This window comes from Mobula hypostoma, chromosome 13 (assembly GCF_963921235.1).
Source record: "Mobula hypostoma chromosome 13, sMobHyp1.1, whole genome shotgun sequence".
NCBI classification, from domain to species: Eukaryota; Metazoa; Chordata; class Chondrichthyes; order Myliobatiformes; family Myliobatidae; genus Mobula; species Mobula hypostoma.
This window is the reverse complement of record NC_086109.1, coordinates 58,246,142-58,269,562: the sequence shown is the minus strand read 5'-3', so window position 1 is coordinate 58,269,562 and position 23,421 is coordinate 58,246,142. Positions and strand designations below refer to the sequence as shown.

The 23,421-nt window shown below is 41.9% G+C and overlaps 1 protein-coding gene across 2 annotated transcripts in view; it reads right to left on the bottom strand.

Moving 5' to 3' along the window:
• The window catches only part of rnf111 (ring finger protein 111), a 155,711-nt gene that overhangs the window by 3,825 nt on the left and 128,465 nt on the right, over positions 1 to 23,421 (bottom strand). For both annotated transcript variants that reach the window (XM_063065752.1, XM_063065753.1), the window contains exons 6-10: positions 22,874 to 23,178; positions 15,760 to 16,006; positions 14,142 to 14,463; positions 9,655 to 9,780; positions 8,919 to 9,051 (exon numbers count right to left, since the gene is read on the bottom strand). In XM_063065752.1, the coding sequence (XP_062921822.1) occupies positions 8,919 to 9,051; positions 9,655 to 9,780; positions 14,142 to 14,463; positions 15,760 to 16,006; positions 22,874 to 23,178 (1,133 nt within the window). The remainder of the gene's footprint in view (positions 1 to 8,918; positions 9,052 to 9,654; positions 9,781 to 14,141; positions 14,464 to 15,759; positions 16,007 to 22,873; positions 23,179 to 23,421) is intronic.

The following is a 23,421-nucleotide window of genomic DNA, read 5'->3' as shown; positions in this document are numbered from 1 at the left end:
GAGGTAGTGTTCATGGTTTCAATGTCCATTCAGAAATCTAATGGCAGAGGTGAAGAAGATGTTCCTGAAACGTTGAGTGCAAATACCACTTCCTCATTTACATGTGGGGGGGGATGGATGCTATTCCATTCTTTGGGGGGATAAAACTGACCTCAATTATAGTGGTCAGTCAGCCAGCATCACCTAGCCCAATCAATAGCGGGAACGAATGCAGAAGGGAATTACCAGTCTACAATGTGTGATTACTTACAACGGCAAGATACACATTATATCAAATATGGCTTCAAAAGGTAATGCATTAGAAATTTTCTATGTTGCCTCTCTAATATGTAGTATTTTGACCTTGTACAAAACCCTAACCAGATATTGCTAAGAACAGGATAGTCCTCCCAAATATGGAGACACCCTGATGGGGAATTTTAAAATAAAACTAATTGTAAGCAAGCTTATTCTAATTAAATAGACCAGGGAAGTCAAGTCAAGTCACCTTTTATTGTCATTTCAACCATAACTGCTGGTACAGAACATAGTAAAAATGAGACAACGTTTTACAGGACCATGGTGCTACATGAAACAATACAAAAACTACACTGAACTACGTAAGGAAAAAAACACAAAAACTACACTAGACTACAGACCTATCCAGGACTGTATAAAGTGCACAAAACAGTGCAGGCACTACAATAAATAATAAACAAGACAGTAGGCACAGTAGAGGGCAGTAGGTTGGTGTCAAGTCAGGCTCTGGGTATTGAGGAGTCTGATGGCTTGGGGGAAGAAACTGTTACATAGTCTGGTAGTGAGAGCCCGAATACTTCAGTGCATTTTTCCAGATGGCAGGAGGGAGAAGAGTTTATATGAGGGGTGCGCGGGGTCCTTCATAATGCTGTTTGCTTTGTGGATGCAGCGTGTGGTGTAAATGTCTGTGATGGCGGGAAGAGAGACCCCGATGATCTTCTCAGCTGACCTCACTATCCGCTGCAGGGTCTCGTGATCCGAGATGGTACAATTCCTGAACGAGGCTGTGCTGCAGCTGCTCAGGATGCTCTCAATACAACCTCTGTAGAATGTGGGGAGGATGGGGGGTGGGAGATGGACTTTTCTCAGCCTTCGCAGAAAGTAGAGACGCTGCTGTGCTTTCTTTGCTATGGAGCTGGTGTTGAGCGACCAGCTGAGATTCTCCGCCAGGTGAACTCCAAGAAATTTGGTGCTCGTAACGATCTCTACGGAGGAGTCCTCGATGTTCAGCAGAGAGTGGTTGCTCTGTGTCCTCCTGAAGCCAACAAACATCTCTTTTGTTTTGTTTACATTCAGAGACAGGTTCTTGGCTCTGCATCAACCTGTGGTAATGATGCTAAGTTCTTCCAATGGATTGTTTGTTGTTACAATTCCAGTGTCTCCATAGGTAACAATTTTAGTTATGCAATGGCAGATCCAGAACTGATGTGAAATGGCTCAGTGCAAAGAACAGAGGAAAACGAGTTCAGGCCACAAGCTCACGTGATGGACACAAATTCTTTAAACACCAGCTAAATCTGTTTTCATCAGTTCCTTCAAGAACTAGACATCTTATAGAATTATCAGGATCAAACTAATCTTTTGAGTTGTTTTGAATTCAAGGGGTGATGAGGAGTGGGACAAGGAATCACAAGAAACTTAACCAGGTTTTTTCCTTCAAAATTTTAGCCTGGATTTGCACCACTTCCAGGAGAGATGGATTTTGGATGGGTTAAAGAGCAGACTTGATGGGTTCAATGTACTATTCTGCTCTTATGACTTATGGTTAAAAGAGTACATATTATTTTGTGGGACTGGATCCAGAGTCCTTTCCAAGCTGTCATTGTTGATAATAAATTGAGGTATCCTCAGTTTCAGGTTGCTTTATTTTCTTTTCTATATTGTTAATTTACTGCAATTCTAAACATCTCCCCCCTCCCCCACTCAGTATCTGCAATCCTGCAGCACCCTTTCCTTTAAATCAGTCCTTTGGCTAATGCACTGTTGTTTCAAAGCACTTTCTCACCATCAATATAATTTCTTCTTCCACTTGTTTCATAAGCTGAAGACACCTCAGCTCACATCTTTTCTCAATCTTTCCTTCAACTTTCTTTTCCAGTTTCATTTTTTTCCCATGAAGGCCTCCTGAGAAGCTCTCCTGCAGAAGACTACTAAACAAATCGAGCAACTATTTTAAAAACGCAAACACGAGGAAATCTGCAGTTGCTGGAAATTCAAGCAACACACATCAAAGTTGCTGGTGAACGCAGCAGGCCAGGCTGCATCTCTAGGAAGAGGTACAGTCGATGTTTCGGGCCGAGACCCTTCGTCAGGACTAACTGAAAGAAGAGTTAGTAAGAGATTTGAAAGTGGGAGGGGGAGGGGGAGATCCAAAATGATAGGAGAAGGCAGGAGGGGCAGGGATGGAGCCAAGAGCTGGACAGTTGATTGGCAAAAGGGATATGAAAGGATCATGGGACAAGAGGCCTAGGGAGAAAGAAAAGGGGGGGGGAACCCAGAGGATGGGCAAGGGGTATAGTGAGAGGGACAGAGGGAGAAAAAGGAGAGAGAGAAAAAGAATGTGTGTATATAAATAAATAACGGATGGGGTATGAGGGGGGAGGTGGGGCATTAGCAGAAGTTTGAAAAGTCAATGTTCATGCCATCAGGTTGGAGGCTACCCGGACGGAATATAAGGTGTTGTTCCTCTAACCTGAGTGTGGCTTCATCTTTACAGTAGAGGAGGCTGTGAATAGACATATCGGAATGGGAATGGGAATGGGACGCGGAATTAAAATGTGTGGCCACTGGGAGATCCTGCTTTCTCTGGAGGACAGAGCGTAGGTGTTCAGCGAACCGATCTCCCAGTCTGCGTCATGTCTTGCCGATATATAGAAGGCCACATTGGGAGCACCGGATGCAGTATATCACCCCAGCCGACTCACAGGTGAAGTGTCACCTCACCTGGAAGGACTGTCTGGGGCCCTGAATGGTGGTAAGGGAGGAAGTGTAAGGGCATGTGTAGCACTTGTTCCGCTTACAAGGATAAGTGCCAGGAGGGAGATCGGTGGGGAGGGATACTATAAGCCTACTGACTCTAACAGCTATCTGGACTATTCCTCTTCTCACCCTGTGTCTTGCAAAAATGCCATCCCCTTCTCGCAATTCCTCCGTCTCCGCTGCATTTGCTCTCAGGATGAGGCTTTTCATTCCAGGACGAGGGAGATATCCTCCTTCTTTAAAGAAAGGGGCTTCCCTTCCTCTACCATCCACTCTACTCTCAAACGCATCTCCCCCATTTCACACACATCTGCTCTCACTCCATCCTCCCGCCACCCCACTAGGAATAGGGTTCCCCTTGTCCTCACCTACCACCCCACCAGCCTCCGGGTCCAACATATTATTCTCCGTAACTTCGGCCACCTCCAACGGGATCTCACCACTAAGCACATCTTTCCTTCCCCACCCCCCTCTGATTTCCGCAGGGATCGCTCCCTACGCAACTCCCTTGTCCATTCGTCCCCCCTATCCTTCCCCACTGATCTCCCTCCTAGTACTTACCTTTGTAAGTGCAACAAGTGCTACACATGCCCTTACACTTCCTCGCTTACCACCATTCAGGGCCCCAGACAGTCCGTCCAGGTGAGGTGACACTTCACCTGTGAGTCGGCTGGGGTGATATACTGCGTCCGGTGCTCCCGATGTGGCCTCCTATATATTGGCGAGACCCGACATAGACTGGGAGATCGGTTTGCTGAACACCTATGCTCTGTCCGCCAGAGAAAGCAGGATCTCCCAGTGGCTGCACATTTTAATTCCACGACCCATTCTCATTCTGATATGTCTATCCATGGCCTCCTCTACTGTAAAGATGAAGCCACACTCAGGTTGGAGGAACAACACCTTATATTCCGTCTGGGTAGCCTCCAACCTGATGGCATGAACATTGACTTCTCAAACTTCCGCTAATGCCCCACCTCCTCCTCGTACCCCATCTGTTATTTATTTATATACACACGTTCTTTTTCTCTCTCTCCTTTTTCTCCCTTTGTCCCTCTCACTATACCCCTTGCCCATCCTTTGGGTTTTTCCCCCCCTCCCCCTTTTCTTTCTCCCTGGGCCTCCTGTCCCATGATCCTCTCATATCCCTTTTGCCAATCAACTGTCCAGCTCTTGGCTCCATCCCTCCCCCTCCTGTCTTCTCCTATCATTTTGGATCTCCCCTTCCCCCTCCCCCTTTCAAATCTCTTACTAGCTCTTCTTTCAGTTAGTCCTGACGAAGGGTCTTGGCCCGGAATGTCGACTGTACCTCTTCCTATAGATGCTGCCTGGCCTGCTGCGTTCACCAGCAACTTTGATGTGTGTTGCGTGAGCAACTATTTTAAATAACTTCTGTTAGTTGCTACTTTAGCCATGGGTATTGTGTAATTTGCATGAATAACTAGCACGACATTCCTCAAGGAAAAGGGGTTAAAATTTTATAAAATATTTCATAACGAAGTTTAAACAGCAAAGGCTTGCATTTGGAGTGCTTCTTGTCTTCACTGTGAATGACCTGATGTACTTTCAACATTTTGGTTTTGTTTTGGAGATTCCAATCAGCCCAAGTCACTTAAGTAATCAAATAATGGCCAGAATCTTAATCAAGTTGAGTAGACTTGATTATAAGAAAATAAAGATGCATACGTAAAGCTCCTTTTCATTGACTACAGCTCTGCCTTTAATACCATCATTCCAAATAAACTGATTCCTAAGCTTCGGAACCTGGGCCTTAGCACTCAGACCTGCAGCTGGATCTTGAACTTCCTCACAGACAGGACCCAGGCTGTAAAAATAGGGGACAAGCTCTCCTCTACAATCACTCTGAGCACCGGTGCCCTACAAGGCTGTGTACTCAGCCCCCTGCTGTACTCACTGTACACCCATGATTGTGCAGCCAAGTTTCCATCAAACTCAATACATAAGTTTGCTGATGACACAACAATTGTAGGCCGTATCTTGGGTAATGGTGAGTTTGAGTACAGAGAGGAAATTAAGAACCTGGTGGCATGGTGCGAAGACAATAAACTATCCCTCAACGTCAGCAAGACGAAGGAATTGGTTGTTGACTTCAGAAGTAGTGGACCGCACGACCCCATTTACATTGGTGGTGTGCAAGTGGAACAGGTCAAAAGCTTTAAGTTCCTCAGGGTCAGTATCAGAAATGACCTGACTTGGTCCAACCAAGCAGAGTCCACTGCCAAGAAGGCCCACCAGCGCCTTTACTTCCTGAGAAAACTAAAGAAATTTGGCCTGTCCTCTAATACCCTCACTAATTTTTATAGATGCACCATAGAAAGCATTCTTCTAGGGTGCATCACAACCTGGTATGGAAGTTGTCCTGTGCAAGACCGGAAGAAGCTGCAGAAGATCGTGAACACTGCGCAGCACATCAGACAAACTAATCTTCCGTCCTTGGACTCACTTTACACCGCACGCTGTCGGAGCAGTGCTGCCAGGATAATCAAGAACTCGACCTACCCAGCCAATACACTTGTCATCCCTCTTCCCTCCGGGAGAAGGCTCAGGAGCTTGAAGACTCGTACGGCCAGATTTGGGAACAGCTTCTTTCCAACTGTGATAAGACTGCTGAACAGATCCTGACCCGGATCTGGGCTGTACCTTCCAAATATCCGGACCTGCCTCTCGGTTTTTTTGCACTACCTTACTTTCCATTTTTCTATTTTCTATTTATGATTCATAATTTAAATTTTTAATATTTACTAATTTTTATTTTTAATATTTAATATTTGTAATCCAGGGAGCGGGAAGCGCAGAATCAAATATCGCTGTGATGATTGTACGTTCTAGTATCAATTGTTTGGCGACAATAAAGTATAAAGTATAGACCAATCAGCTAACTTCATGGACCCTGCCAAATTCTAGTCCTATTTACAAATCAATGATGGTAGAACAAAATTGATTTCCAAAATGTATAATTAATCTTTAATTTGAAGATCAGAAACAAGGATTGAAATTCTGAAAATTGTAGGTATCCAGTTTTCTGGTTTGTGTTAAGAAGTATATTTAGCACTAATTCTTTTTGACCTTCCCTGAAGGAATCTTGTGCTAGTGCTCAGTTAACTTCAGTGTTGAAACACCTGTAGCCCAATGGGTGAAGTAATTCCTATCAATCAGCTCCTTATTTTGAAAGATTTAAGAAACTTGCTTTAATAATGATAGAAGAGTTTTCAAATAATATTTAAGGTAGAGTTTTTGGATGGTAAATACCTCAAGAGCAAATATGGGAAGTACATTTAGCCTCAAATTTATCATGCTCTCTCCTTCACTCCCATAAAACTGTTGAAGGCACCATAGCTTCAATCTGAAATTGATTGTTGTCTCTGGAATTTTTATGAATTTTGATTTCAGATAGGCAATTACATAAATATAAACAAAGAAAACAATAATTTAGCATCCTATGTACTCAGAGAACGAATTACTTGGCAACAAGTGCATATCTGTTTTTGAGACCTTGATGGCAGCAATATGAGGCCCAACCACATTGCTCCCACCCTATCTGAATCTAAGCTGAATTTTCAATGTGCCAATGCTTGCTTGGACTATTTGCTGAAATCTTGTCAGTACATCTAGCTACTTCAGTTCACTTGAACTTGTACATTCCATCCTCTGCAAACCAAAGCCCATCTAAATTGCTGCTGCCATGACCTATGAAATCATTACCCCGTGGTTGATGCACTATACAGGTCTTTACTGGTTGGCAGCCAGTAACTAGCAGTGTTACGCTAGGGCAGCATTAGGTCTGCTAATTTTCACTTTATATGTTAATGATTTGGATGACAGAATTGATGGCTTTGTGACCAAGTTTATGAATGATACAAAGGTAGAGGGGCAGGTAGTGCTGAAGAAGCAGAGTCAGAAGAAAGACTTGGACAGATTAGGGGCAATGGGCAAAGAAGCAGATGGAACACAGTGTAGGTAAGTATATGGTCATGCACTGAGGTAGAAGGAATAGAGACGTAGACCATTTTCTAAATGAGGAGCAAATTCAGAAATGGAATGTGCAGGACTTGAGTTCTACAACAGGATTCCATAAAGGCAATGCAATGTTAGCATTCATTTCAAGAAGATGTAATGCTGAGGCTTTATAGGGTACTGGTCAGACCAAACTTGGAGTATTGTGAGCAGCTCCACATCTAAGGATGATGTGCGGGCATGTGATAGGGTTCAGATGGAATTTACAAGAATGAAAGGGTTCATGAATGAGGAGCTCTGGACTTGTACTAACTGGAGTTTAGAAGAATGAGGGGGATCTCATTGAGATCAACCAGGAATTGAACTGCCTAGACAGAACATGGAGGAGATTTTTCCAGTAGCAGGAGAGTCTAGAACTAGAGGGCACAGCTTCGGAATAGAAGAACATCCCTTTAGAACAGAGATGAAGAGGAATTTCTTTAGCCAGAAGGTGGTGACTCTGTGGAATTCATTGCCACAGGTCAAGTTATTGGGTACATTTAAAGCAGAGATTGACCAGTTCTTGATTAGTAAGATCAAAGATTATGGGCAGAAGGCAGGAAAATGAAGCTGAGAGGGAAATTGCATGAACTTTGATCGAATGGCAGAGAAGACTTGATGGGCCATATGTCTTATTCCTATGTTTTATGGTATGTGGTCTACGTAGGTTCCTGGTTCCATATGGACCTTGATTCTTTACTTACTTCTAACACTCTTCCATGTGCTCACTCTTTCCCATGTCAAGTAATCTCAAGCCTATATATAACCTTCCAGTAACTCCTTAATTTTCTAATTCCTGATTTACATAGATCTACAGGTAACCATACTTTCAGGTCTTTGACATTGCAATGTGCTTTCACTTATTCCCCTCCAAAATTTTTGAAAAGCTTCTTTAAAACCTTCTGCATTTATTACATCCCTTTAAATCTATATCTACATTGATAACCAAGCTTCTTTCTGTGGCTTTGATAACATCCCTGCAAAGGGCTAAGAGTGCTGTATAAATAACTGACTAATTAATAAACCAGAATCCAAAGTCAGATCTTCTCACATGTAAAATTATATTGTGTAAAATCCAAATGCACTCATTTTTATACTGTAATCTTTCAATGTCAAAGTATTCATTATCTTGCTATCCTGCAGTGCATTTCCCATTAATAAGAATTAATTCAGCGAGATACTTCCAAAATCTAGCAATAACATACAGCTCAGAATTCACTGATGCCTGTTTTTGTTGGAGGTAATAGCTGAATAACATCTGTTCATTTATTTGGATATCAGCATTTTAATCAGCCTGGAACCATCTAATTGATTCTCCTAACTTCTGTAACATATGTTGCTAAATTAAATCTAGGCAGAGCAGAAACCTGAAGTGAAAATGTCAGATGGAAAAGAAATCCCTCTGGGCAACTTCAGATATAAACTGTTAAATGTTTCCAAAAATTATGTTCAAAATGGGGGGAGCCTTGTATTGAAAGAATACCGTGATGGCTGTCGTTTGAACATGGCAGTGCTTTTTTTTTTACCCACCTGATCCTATGAGTAACTAATTGCTTTATACCTGCTGTAGTCTACCAATAGCCTCCAGTGAAACCAGCAATGCAGAACCAGCACCCTCAAACCTTACACAAATTAGGAAGCAGAGAGATTTTAGCTACACCACCATGCAATGTACCACGCCTGACATCTCCTTAAGCAAGATTTTACAATGCAAACTATATAGTTTCACACAAAGCTAAAATTAAAACACATCAACAAAACCTTCTAACGGTGAATTCTATGAAGGTGAATTTAACATTAGAACAATGTTCGTTTTAATATCTTTGCATTGGAATGACTTGGAAAAAGAAACTGCTCTATCACATTTAGAATCATTTAAAAATTGGATCATCCATTAATTTGCTCACCATAAACGGCAATGCTCCAATTGGGAAATGATGTAGTCGAGGAGGTGGTGGTGGGTGGTAATGAGCCAAGTGAGGATGAAGGTGACTTGGTGGATATGGTGCTGCAGTCACCCCTGGTTCAATACCTAGATCCCTACACAGGTTAAACAAAAGTTTATTAATTCATTACTCAATATTAAAGCTGCATTACAACACAAATATTCTACAATTCATAGTTATAAAAATATTTACCAAAAAAAATTAGTAACAATTCAGGAGGCCAACAATTATCATGACTAGAATCATCTGGCCAGCACTATAAACCTGCAATTTGATCTCATTTCTCAAATTCCAAAATCTATGGCCCTGTGCAAAACAAGTTAAGGTGACATGCAGGAAAATTACTTTCCATTAAAATGACAAATAATTTATAATATTTCTCAAACCATGATTTTCTATTCAATGTCTCAGTGCATCATTATAATCAGCAGATATTCATTATACAGAGAAGACCGGCAATGCAATTCAATTGTTGGCTGAAAATACAGGTCAACATTTTTGGAAAAGAATCTCTTTCCATCTCTGTGGGCAAATATAACTATTATTTACCCACTTCTAAATATACTCAAAACGTATTGATATTATCTTCAATACTTTAAAAAAATTACACCAAAGCATCATACTGCGCTAGCCCCAGTCATTTCAAAAATAAGGCATTAAATGGTTGCTGGAATAAATGGGAGAATTCTCCACTGACCATGTTGGCCTCTCTGGTTGTTGTCGTGGATGCGAGGACATTGTCTGAGGAACGTGAATATGATGCCCATGACCATAGTTAGGATGCATACGATGTGGATGTGGCGGAGGCCGCTCATGTGCTCGACTGGGGAAGAAACACAATAGCTTATACAAAATAAACTTCGTGTTAATGACTTGCAACAATTAAAAAAATGCAATTCAGAGGTTATAAAGTATGGAACTTAAAGCACTATTTCTTTACTTCTTGATTAAATGGGATATGTAAATACAGTATCTTTAAAAATATCTAAAGATATTTGATGGGTTTTGAAAGTAACAATCTTCGGTTAAATTTGCAATTCTTTGCAGTTTTGAACCCCAAAGGGGTCAAATAATCATGTTCCTCTTGGGCATGATATACATTCAGAATACGGAGAGAGAAAAAAAGCACATTGTCATACAAGAAACCACAACGTATAGTCCAAGACCTTGAATGACATGCAAATTGATGGTACAGCTCCCGGCAAATCAGCCTATCATTCCATCGGTCGATCACCAGAGGGCAGCACCAATGGGAGAGGCCAGCCTCCAACCAAACACGGGCATCGCTACACCAATTCTTGTGTCTCCTCACCTAGACTGCAGCAGCAGGCAAGCCCATGGCTTGAGGCCTAGTCCTTGCTACAACTGAGGCCACGCTGCTGCCTCACCATCAAACAAGGGAAATAGGCCTACAGTAGCTCACATTACCACTATCCAACAGGGTCTTACGATCGCAGGAGAAACACCTGAGTCAGTCACTCATCACAAGATCACTAGACAAAGGAGAAGTAGGCCATTCGGCCCATCCAGTCTGCTCTGCCACTCCACCATATTCTCCCATCTAGTTCCAATTTCCGGCTTTTTCCCCATATCCCTTGATACCTTGACTAATTTGATACCTATCAACCTCCTCCTTAAACACCCTCAATGATCGGGCCTCCACAGCTGTATGTGGCAACAAATTCCATAAATCCACAACCCTCTGGTTAAAAAAATTTCTCCTCATCTCTGTTTTAAATGGGTACCCTCTAATTCTAACACTGTGGCCTCTTGTCCTGGACTCACCCACCAAGGGAAACAGCCTTTTCACATCTACTCTGTCCAACCCTTTCAACATTCGCAATGTTTCTATGAGATCCCCTCTCATTTTTCTATACTCTAATGAATACAGTCCAAAAGCCAGCAAACGCTCCTCATATGTTAGCCCCTGCATTCCAGGAGTCATCCTCATAAATCTTCTCTGAACTCTCTCCGACATCAGAACATCCCTTCTAAGATAGGGAGCCCAAAACTGCACACAGTATTCCAAATGAGGTCTCACCAGTGCCCCATAGAGCCTCATCAACACCTCCTTACTCTTATACACTATTCCTCTTGAAATGAATGCCAACATAGCATTCGCTTTCCTTACTGCCAGTCCAACCTGGTGGTTAACCTTTAGGGTATCCTGCACGAGGACCCCCCCAAGTCCCTTTGCACTTCCGATTTTTGAATTTTCTCCCCATCCAAATAATAATCTGCCCGATTACTACTTCTTCCAAAATGTACAACTGTACATTTCTCAAATTTGTATCTCATTTGAAATTTCTTTGCCCATGTCTCTCTGCAACCTTTCTGTTTCTTCAACACTTCCTCCTCCTCCACCTATCTTGGCGTCATCTGCAAACTGAGCCACAAGACCATTTAATCCATAATCTAAATCATCGATATACATTGTAAAAAGAAGCGGCCCCAACACCGACCCCTGTGGAACACCACTAGTAACTGGCAACCAATCAGAATAGGATCCCTTTATTCCCACACTTTGCTTTCTGCCTATCAGCCAATGCTCCACCCATTTCAATATCTTTCCTATAATTACATGGGCTCTCATTTTATTAAGCAGCCTCTTATGTGGCACCTTATTGAAGGCCTTTTGAAAATCCAAATACACAACATCGACAGCCTCTCCCTCGTCAATCTTATTTGAGATTACCTCAAAAAACTCCCAATAGGTTGGTGAGGCAGGATCTTCCCTTCATGAAACCATGCTGGCTTGGGCCTATCTTGTCATGCACCTTGAGGTATTTCATAGCCTCATCCTTGAGGATTGACTCTAATAACTTTCCAACTACCGATGTCAGGCTAATAGGTCTGTAATTTTCTTTTTGCTGCCTCCTTCCTTTCTTAAACAGCGGAACTACATTTGCGACCTTCCAGTCCTCCGGAACCATGCCATCTCCTGCAAGATCATTCCCAATGCTTCCACAATCTCCAAAGCCATCTCCTTCAGAACCCTTGGGTGCACCTCATCCAGTTCAGGAGACTTACCTATTCTTAGTTCATTTAGCTTCCCAAGCACTTTCTCTCTAGTAATCTTGACTGTACCTAATTCTATTCCCTGAGACTTCTGGGTATCAGGTATGTTGCTAATGTCTTCCACTGTGAAGACTGATGCAAAATACTCATTTAGTTCCTCTGCCATCTCTGTTACCCATAAAAATTTCTCCAGCATCATTTTCAATCGGTCCTATATTTACCTGTGTCACTCTTTTACTCTTCATATATTTAAAAAAAACTTAGTATCCTTTTTTATGTTAATTGCCAACTTCCTTTCATAATTCATCTTTTCTTTCCTAATGACTTTCTTAGTTTCCTTCTGTAAGTTTTTAAAAGTCGTCCAGTCCTTAGTTTTCCCACTAGTTTTTGCTTCCTTGTACGCCGTTTCTTTTGCTTTTATTTTAGCCTTAACCTCTCTCGTTAGCCCCATTTTTGCCATTTTTCCATTCATGACTTTTTTTTTTCTTGGAATATATTTTTCCTGCACCTTCCTTATTTCTTGTAGGAATTTCATCTAATTCTGCTCTACCTTCCCTCCATCTAGCTTACTTTTCCAATCTACTTGGGCCAGTTCCTCACTCATGTAACTGCTATTAGTGTCTTTTTACCCTTGCCATTTCTTAACTCGACCCATAAGGATTCATGGTTAAACTGTACACTGCTTTCATGCACCAAATCCGATGCCTTTGAGTAGCAGATAGAAACATGGTCAGCAAAGCGAACCCTCTTTGGCCTGACCGCTAGAACCCTCCTTCCCCATCTCGCCTACTGGCTCCTTTGACACCCGGGCTGGCTGCTCTGAACAAGCAGATCACTAACGCGGTAGACCTGCTGTATCTGTAGTCCTTGCAGTTCAGTGTCATCTTACAATCAAAAAAACACGTTTTAAAAAGAAAAGTGCACCTTTGGCTGTCCCCTGAGAGGCAGCTGCATTTGAAACCGTCACCATCTTACAGGAAATTACCCCACAAAAAAAAGTCAGGACGCTAGTGAGCATATCAAAAAAGTTAGCAATTTTAAAATTTCATAATATTGTATCAGGTACTATTCTTATTTGAGTTTTACAGAAAAAAAAGGACTGAAAAGAGTATCATTACATCCCAGACCACAGACTGGTGCAGCTAGTAAAGCTAATGTCTCAAAGGTCTGGCTACCAAGATTCAATCCTGACACCTGATGCCATGTACTTGGCGTATGTATGTTTACCCTGACCCCAAGATTCATTTGGAAGCTCCAGTTTCCGACCACATCTAAAAGGTACGTTAAATTGACTTAGTGTTTACATAAGTGGTAGAATCGAGGAAATATTGATGGGAGTGTCAATAAAATAAATTGTGATTAATGTAGGATTATGACAAACAGACATTTGAAGGTCACTATGGACTTGGCTGAAGGGCCTACCTTCATGCTATACAACTGTGTCAAACAACAACATTTATAGTGAAAGGTTCTGGGATCAGCTTTTCCATTGCTCAGTGCACAGCTAGTTCAGAATTTGGTTATTTTTCTGTGGTTACATTAATTGGCCAAAGATTCAATAAGCTGTTGTGGGTATTCTTTGACTATTAAAATTTGCATCAGATTATGAAGGTCTGAAAGTAGTTCTTGCTGCAGCAGCATAACAAGATGGAAGCATTAAATAAAAACCTTCAGTACTGGTACATTTTAATCAATTTTTCTACAATCAACTTAAGTGAGTGTTATAGCCATTTGTTTTTTAATATCTGGTGCAGCTTGCCGGCTATGCAGATATTCTCAAAGGCCACTGAAACAAAAGCACATATGAAGTTCTTTCAGCTCCTTTGTGATTCTAGAAAATGTGGTGGTTAGCACTCTGTTTATCTAATGTAGGATGTAACAACACTGAGAAAACATGTTCAATTATATCAGACAGGGTGTTAACTGCTCACGCTTTGAACCGTGAATTGTGACGGTTTAATTTAAATTGGTGAAAATAAACACACAAGCTTAAAAGTTGCATGGACTGTGTGTATTTCAGCTTAGAAAGCCAAATGTTAAAACAAGGTAATATCTTTTAACTTTTGAAGGGCTATATGGAAATTTGCAAGCATTTATGACTTAAAATAAATGCCCCCATTTTTATCATGCAATAAAAAACTTGGTGCAAAAAAACATTCAACTTACGTTGGGTGCTGCATCATTCTTCTTCGCTGAACTTCCATTCTCTGAAGCATTTCATGATGGTGTAGTCTCTGAGAAGAAGGTGGTGCAGTAGGGATATGGTGTGACATTGTTGCTGCTGTTGCAGGAAGATGCGGAGGTGGGGGAGCAGCTGGGGGTACAGTATGAGTTGAAGGATGTGAGGGAAGCTGTGGATGGAAAGGGTGCACCGGGTGTGGAATAGCATACTCTGGTTGGGGAGGAGGTTGTGGCGGAGGGGGAGGATTTCCATGTGCATGAGGGCACGTGGGAGCTTGGTGGTGCAGTGCTCTTGACAATGGGGCATCTGGGGAAAAAAAAACAAAGGGAATCAGCAATGGCCATTAACCTGAAATATCCTCTGTAAAGAAAGCAAAACTTCCAACACACTATTGGGATACAAAGAATAATCAAAGAAACTTTAGAAAATTCTGTTTAAGATTGCTGACTATCCTAATTGTTTCTCATCAACGAACTTTTAAAAGAACAGAGCCCATGTTGTTGAAAATTCTTATCTGACATTTATCATGTTTTAACTCTGAGAATAAAATTTCATGGATCGGATCAGAGCAGAATGAGCTTGCATGTTCATCAAGGAGAGCAGCATTCGCTTTGGAACATGGGAGTCCACAACATTAAAAAAAGGCACAGCAGAATCAGATGCAGTTTGGAATTTCCATGATTTAATACAAAATGGCATTCTCTTGTACCAGAATAACAATATTAACAAAATGGTATAAAAGAGCTAATTTTGTGCAGCAGGTTCAAAGCCAGTTGGTGGAGTCAGTGGCATTTTTTCCACTGGCTAACACATTGCATAATTTAATCCGTACACCCTCACCAGAAACACTCATGCTCACATTGTGGATTACTAAACAAAGCAGAAAACAGATGACAAACAAATTTATTGGTGGTACCACCAGCAGCCTGTTCCACGTCTCAATGGAATCTGCTAATTATCTCAAAACTTTTTCTTTCACGACTAGTTCTAAAACAATAACTAGGATATTCACAATTCAGCAATAATTTGAGAAAGTACAGAATTTGTTCTGCGGTACTAGAATCAGAAAGATAATCACACTGTGCAATGTGAAAGGGAATGTGCTCTCTTATTTTCTAGGAATTCTTTGCCTAATTTGTGTAGGAAGTGGTTTTCCTTACTAAGGAAAACAAGCCAATCTATTTCTCAGATTTGAAAAATCCTGGAAATCAATGTAACTCTAAAGAGGCAGTAAATATGAAGAACCAAGACAGATTTAATGAAAGGTCATTGACTACAAATATTAACTGTTTCTATCTTCACAGAGCCATTTGACCTGCTGAATATTACTGGCATTTCCTGATTTTATCTCAAAACCTTGCCCAACCTTAAAGGTAATTCAGTGATCTTACAAAAAATTGTAGTCAGGTAACTTTAGCCTCATAATAACTGCAAATAAAAATACCCATTTATTTAAAGAACCTTAACATTTATATTGTACATATGACTAATTTTACCATTTCTACATTTTTCAGATAAAGTTTGCTGTCCACACAGAATAATAAATGCTAAGTAAACTTTACAAGATGGGATTTCAAAAATAACATGAAAACCAAGGCTTACAGGTAGGGTGAATATAATGTCGACAAGAAGCAAGAGGAGGCTGTGGTTGACCTTGAGACTGTCCTACCATCCCAGAACTATATCCTTCGACAGTCACAGGCTGGCTTGTTCCAGGTGTTGCTTGTGTACCGTAGACTGTAGTTCGTGAGGAATTTCCAGGACAGCAGGGATCAAATGCAGAAGTACCATGGAAACTCCCATTTCCATGGCTTCTAACAGCACCGCTACTTAAATCAACAGGCACAGTCTGTTTAAAGAGAACATTTAAATTACAGAATTACACAACATATTGTCTATAATTTCCATTGTTATATAAACACAGAAAACCTACAGCACAACACAGGCCCTTTGGCCCACAATGCTGTGCTGAATATGTACTTACTTTAGAAATTACCTAGGGTTACCTATAGCCTTCTATTTTTCTAAGCTCCATGTACCTATCCTGGAGTCTCTTAAAAGACCCTATTGTTATGTGCAGCATTTATTGTTCCGTACCAAGTATGGCCTTAGACATTGTAAAACAGCAATAAGTGATAAGTAAAAGGTCCTTTAACTCCTCCATGGACGGTCCCAGGCCCGGCTGTGGGAGGAGGGTTGGGCATGGGGCTAGCAACCACATCCCATAAAAACCCAGCACTACAGAAAAGCCAACAGAAGCTTCAAAGACCTCATCCCTGAGAGACGATTGTTCATTAATGGGCTACACCTTGAAAAACTGAAAGACTGGCCAGTACAGAGGACTTGCAAGCTGCTGTCAGTAGCCTATGCCCCAGTAGGGGTGATGGGCTTAAGAAGAAGCCACCTTTTGCCATCTTCTCTCTCAAATAAAACTTTAAATGTGCAAATCAAAACTGACTTTCCTGATGCAAACTACATCACGATGAATATTATGAGCTCAACATATTGGAATGCATATCACAAATTATCCTAGCTTCTTCTGCTGGAATTTATTTTCCTCTCTTAAGTCTTTCAGTGATGGTCATCTTTACTGGATTATTCTTTGCATATCTACATTATTCATCGCTATTTCACCTTAACACATCAGTTTAGTTAATCTCCTCAGATTTCCTCATATTCACTTGATTAGCTTTAGTACTATTAGCCATAGCTCCTTCATGTCTTTATGCCTCATCTTAATGTTAATTAATTGAAGAAACTGTTACCTTTAATATATCCCTATTACTATTTATAGGAATGTAGGGGTTTTTCATGCTGGAGTAACCACATACACAATATGGTACAAGATGGGTCAGAGTCCAAGATTCCTGCAGTGAGTAATTCAGCTCCTGATTCTTCACAGCTTATATCCACCATCTAAGTCCATGAGACCATAAAATATAGGAGCAGAAGTAGGCCATTCAGCCCTCGAGTCTGCTCCACATTCAATCATGGGCTGATCCAATTCTTCCAGTCATCCCCACTTCCCTGCCTTCTCCCCATACCCTTTGATGCCCTGGCTAATCAAGAACCTATCTATCTAAATGCACCCAATGACTTCACCTTCATTGCCACTTGGGGCAACAAATTCCACAGATTTATCACCCTCTGACTAAAGTAATTTCTCCACATCTCTGTTCTAAAATGACATCCTTCAACTCTGAAGTCGTGTCCTCTTGTCCTGGACTCCCCTACCATGGGGAATAACTTTGCCATATCTAATCAGTTCAGGCCTTTTAACATTTGGAATGTTTCTATGAGATCCCCCCTCATTCTCCTGAACTCCAGGGAATACAGCCCAAGAGCTGCCAGACATTTCTCATATGGTAACCTTTTCATTTCTAGAATCATTCTTGTGAATCTTCTCTGAACCCTCTCCAATGTCAATATATCTTTTCTAAAATAAGGAGCCCAAAACTCCATACAATACTCTTAGTGTGGTTTCACGAGTGCCTTATAGAGCCTCAAAATCACATCTCTGCTCTTATATTCTATACCTCTAGAAATGAATGCCAACATTGCATTTGCCTTCTGCACCATCAACTCAACCTGGAGGTTAACCTTTAGGGTATCTTGCACAAGGACTCCCAAGTCCTTTGCATCTCTGCATTTTGAATTCTCTCCCCATCTAAATAATAGTCTTCCCTTTTATTTCTTCCACCAAAGTGCATGACCATACACTTTCCAACATTGTATTTCATTTGCCACTTCTTTGCCCATTCCCCTAAACTATCTGTTTCCTCAACCCTGCCCACTCCTCCACCTATCTTTGTATCATCGGCAAATTTAGCCACAAATCCCATAGTCCAAATCATTGACATACATCATAAAAAGCAGTGGTCCCAACACTGACCCCAGTGGAACTCCACTGGTAACTGGCAGTCAGCCAGCATAGGATCCCTTTATTCCCACTCTGTTTTCTGCGAGTCAGGAATGTAATGGAAAACTCTCCACTTTCCATGATGATTGCGTCTTCAACAACTCTCAAAAAACTTGACACCATATGGGACAAAGTAGCCTGATTGATAGGGACCCTATCCACGGCTATACACTCACTCTGTCACCAGTACATAAATTGTACCATCTACAGAATGCACCACCAGTAAGTTGCCCAAACTTCTCAGACAGCACCTTCTAAACTAATGACATCTGCGAGCTAGAAGGACATGGGCAGTAAAAGCACAGAACACCACTATCTGTAAGTTGCCCTCCAAGCATCACAGCCTTCTGATTTGGAAACTTATCACCAGTCTTTTACTGTCAATGGGTCAAAATACCTTCCTCAGCACATCCACACCTTGAGGACTGCAGTGTTTCAAAGCAGCAGCTCACCACCAACTTAAGCAGGACAGACAAAGCAGAATTGGTGGATATTGTTTACTGGATTTTCAATAGGCTTTGACAAGGTGCCACACTAGGTTGCTACAAGCTACCAGCCTATGGTATTACAGGAAAGATTCTAGCATGGATAAAGTAGCGGCTGATTGGCAGGAGGCAAAGAGTGGGAATAAAGGGAGTCTTTTTTGGTTGGCTGCCGGTGATGAGAGGTGTTCCACAGGGGTCTATGTTAGAACACAGAACAGAAATTTACAACACATTACAGGCCCTTCAGCCCAATGTTGTGCCAACCATGTAACCTACTCTGGAAACAGTCTAGAATTTCCCTAGCACATAGCCCTCTATTTTTCTAAGCTCCATGTACCTATCTGAGCGACTCTTAAAAGAACCTATTGTATCCGTTTCCACCGCCACTGCTGGCAGTGCATTCTCTCTCAGTGCAATCACTCTCTGTGTGAAAAACTTACCCCTGACATCCCCTCGGTAGCTATTTCCAAGCACCTTAAAACTATGTGTTCCCTCACCTCCCCATGTTAGCCATTTCATTCCTGGGAAACGGCCTCTATTTTGGCTATTTACACGATCAATGACCCTCATCATCTTATACATCTCTATCAGGTCACCTCTCATCCTCCGACACTACCAGGAGAAAAGGCCAAGTATACTCAACCTATTCTCATAAGGTATGCCCTCCAATCCAGGCAACATCCTTGTAAATTTCCTTTGCACTCTCTCTATAGTATCCACATCCTTCCTATAGTGAGAAGACCAGAACTGGACACAGTACTCCAAACGGGGCCTTGAAGTCAGCTCTTGAACTCAATCCCACGGTTGATGAATGCTAACACACCATACACCTTCTTAACAACACTGTCAATTTGCGCAGCAGCTTCGAGTGTCCAATGGACACGAACCCCAAGATCTCTCAGATCCTCCACATTGCCATTTATATTATGTTCTTTCTTCAAAGTGGACCTTCCAAAATGAACTACTTCACACTTAACTGGGTTAAAGTCCATCTGCCACTTCTCAGCTCAGTTCTGCATCCTACTGATGTCCCGCTGTAACCTCTGACAACCCTCCAGACTATCCATAACACCAACCTTTGTGTCATCAGCAAACTTACTAACCTACCCTTCTACTACTTCATCCAAGTTTATAAAAATCACAAAGAGGAGGGGTCCCAGAACAGATCCCTATGGAACACCACTGGTCACCAACCTCCATGCAGAGTGTTGGGACAGATTCTTTTTAAATTATATATTAATTGTTTGGATGATGGAATTGATGGCTTTGTTGCACAGTTTACAGATAATATGAAGATAGGTGGAGGGGCAGGTAGTTTTGAGGAAATAGGCTACAGAAGGACTTAGATGATGAGAATGGGCAAAGAACTGGCAGATGGAATACAGTGTTGGGAACTGTACAGTTATGCACTTTGGTAGAAGAAATGAAAGGATTGTATTTTCTAAATGGAGAGAAAATACAAAAAACTGAGGCACAAAGGGATTTGGGAATCCTTGTGCAGGATTCTCTAAAGGTTAATTTGCAGGTAGAGACTGTGATGGGAAGGCAAATGTAATATTAGCATTCATTTCAAGAGGACTAGAATATAAAGCAAGGAGGTAATGTTGAGAATTTATAAAGCACTCGTGAGTCCTCTCGGAGTATTGTGAGCAGTTTTTGGTCCCTTATCTTAGAAAGGATGTACTGAAACAGAAAGGATGTACTGAAACGGAAAGGATTCAAAGGAGGTTCATGAAAATGATTCCAAGATTGAATGGTTTGTTGTATGAAGAGGGTTTGATGGCTCTGAGCCTGTATTCACTAGAATTCAGAAGAATGAGGGGTGACCTTATTGAAAGCTATTGAATGGTGAAAGGCCTTGATAGAGTGGATTTGGAGAGGACGTTTCCTATGGTGGGAGAGTCTAAGGCCAGAGGACACAGTTTCAGACTAGAGGAGTGTCCTTTTTAGAACAGAGTTTCTTTATGGTGAATCTGTGCAATTTGTTGCTGCAGGCAGCTGTGGTGGCCAAGTCATTTAAGGCAGAGGTTGATAGATTCTTGACTGGTCAAGGCATGAAGGAATATGGGGAGAAGGCAGAAGATTGGGGCTGAGAGGAAAAATGGATCAGCCATGAAGAAATGGTGGAGCAGACCTGATGGGCCAAATGACCTACTTTTGCTCCTATATCTTACGGGTTTAAGCGGAAGTCGAGATGTGCAAATACTCGGCCTACAAAAGCTTGAATGAATATAAAACTTTCCTTCTGTTCAATGGATAATAAACATTTACATAGTTCAGACAATGGCTCAGCATGTTCCCCACCCTGCACTCATGATCATACCCCTTCCCCACATGAAACCACCACGGTGGGCTTCACAGCTGAACAGATGAGAAGACAGCTGAAACATCTCAACCCAAGCAAGGCTGCAGGATCGAATGGTGTCAGTACCAGGGTGCTCAAAGCCTGTGCCTCTCAGCTATGTGGAGTACTTCGCCATGTCTTCAACCTGAGCCTGAGGCTCCGGAGGGTTCCTGTGCTGTGGAAGACGTCCTGCCTCGTCCCTGTGCCGAAGACGCTGCGCCCCAGCGGCCTCAATGACTACAGACCGGTGGCACTGACCTCCCACATCATGAAGACCCTGGAGAGACTTGTTCTGGAGCTGCTCCGGCCTATGGTCAGGCCACACTTAGATCCCCTCCAGTTCGCCTACCAGCCCCGACTAGGAGTTGAGGATGCCATCGTCTACCTGCTGAACCGTGTCTATGCCCACCTGGACAAGCTAGCGAGCACTGTGAGGGTCACGTTTTTTGACTTCTCCATTGCGTTCAACACCATCTGCTCTGCTCTGCTGGGGGAGAAGCTGACAGCGATGCAGGTGGATGCTTTCCTGGTGTCATGGATTCTTGATTACCCGAATGGCAGACAACAGTACGTGTGCTTGCAACACTGTGTGTCTGACAGAGTGATCAGCAGCACTGCGGCTCCACAGGGGACTGCCTTGTCTCCCTTTCTCTTCACCATTTACACTTTGGACTTCAACTACTGCACAGAGTCTTGTCATCTTCAGAAGTTTTCGGATGACTCTGCCATAGTTGGATGCATCAGCAAGGGAGATGAGGCTGAGTACAGTGCTACGGTAGGAAACTTTGTCACATGGTGTGAGCAGAATTATCTGCAGCTTAATGTGAAAAAGACTAAGGAGCTGGTGGTAGACCTGAGGGTAGCTAAGGTACCGGTGGCCCCCGTTTCCATCCAGGAGGGTCAGTGTGACCATGGTGGAGGATTACAAATACCTGGGGATACGAATTGACAATAAACTGGACTGGTCAAAGAACACTGAGGCAGTCTACAAGAAGGGTCAGAGCCATCTCTATTTCCTGAGGAGACTGAGGTCCTTTAACATTTGCCGGACGATGCTGAGGATGTTCTACGAGTCTGTGGTGGCCAGTGCTATCATGTTTGCTGTTGTGCACTGAGGCAGCAGGCTGAGGGTAGCAGACACCAACAGAATCAACAAACTCATTGGTAAGGCCAATGATGTGGTGGGGATAGAACTGGACTCTCTGATGGTGGTGTCTGAAAAGAGGATACTGTCCAAGTTGCATGCCATCTTGGACAATATCTCCCATCCACTACATAATGTACTGGTTGGGTACAGGAGTACATTCAGCCAGAGCCTCATTCCACCGAGATGCAACACAGAGCATCATAAGAAGTCATTCCTGCCTGTGGCCATCAAACGTTACAACTCCTCCCTTGGAGGGTCAGACACCCTGAGCCAATAGGCTGATCCTGGACTTATTTCCTGGCATAATTTACATATTACTATTTAACTATTTATGGTTTTATTACTATTTATTATTTACGGTGCAATTGTAATGAAAACCAATTTCCCCCGGGATCAATAAAGTATGACTATGAGCAAGAATTCAGTGGAGTCAACATTTTTAAAAAGAAATTATTGAAATTATAAATGCAGAACACTAACACTTTGTTTTTCAACAGCATTGCACTCTCCAACATCAGAATTATTTTAATAATTAAGGGTGCAATTGTTTAAAACAGCTGAATTTAAAACAGAATATGAACATATAAATTAATATTTTAATTCTATTTACAAATTTCAATTAGAATAACCTTACACATGAATTCAATTTAGAAATTAGCCATTTTAATGCTCAATTTTCATCAAATATTCCAAGATAAATGAGTTGCATGATAAGCTGCATTTTTGCATCATCAAAACAATATTTATTAGCACCCCAGATATTTGATGATCCCTTTTCTTGCTCAATTATTTTTATTAAAAAGTAACAGCAGAAAACATACCTGATATAGGCCACCTGTATTTCCACTAGCTCCACAAGGAGCGGGCACTACAGCAGGTCTCTCCAAAGGACAGCTTGATTCAGGAAATGAAGGCATTGCTGGTGGCACTGTAGAGTGGGCACCAGGGTGGTGCTGAAATTGGTGACTATGTTGCTGAAGACAGTTTGGATGAGGGTGGGCTAATGAGTTGTGTCCTTGCAAAGATCCGCCACATGGTGAATGCTGAGGGCAGCAGGATGGGAGCCTTGGCATTGCCCCGGGACCAGCTTCTGGCACTGTACTTAACCCAGCTCTCCGAACATCATCTTTGATGAAAAGTAACAAAGATCAAACTTGAGTCTGGCAATTTTTTTTTTAGCATTGCTACATTATAGAAATAGTTTTACATAAGAACATAGGAAATAGGAGCCTGTTCTGCCATTCAATAAGATCATGGCTGATCCGACCATGGACTAATCTTCAGCTACCTGCCTCTTCCCCATAACTCTTAATTCCACTACTATGCAAAAATCTATCCAAACTGGTCTTAAATATATTCACTGAGGTAG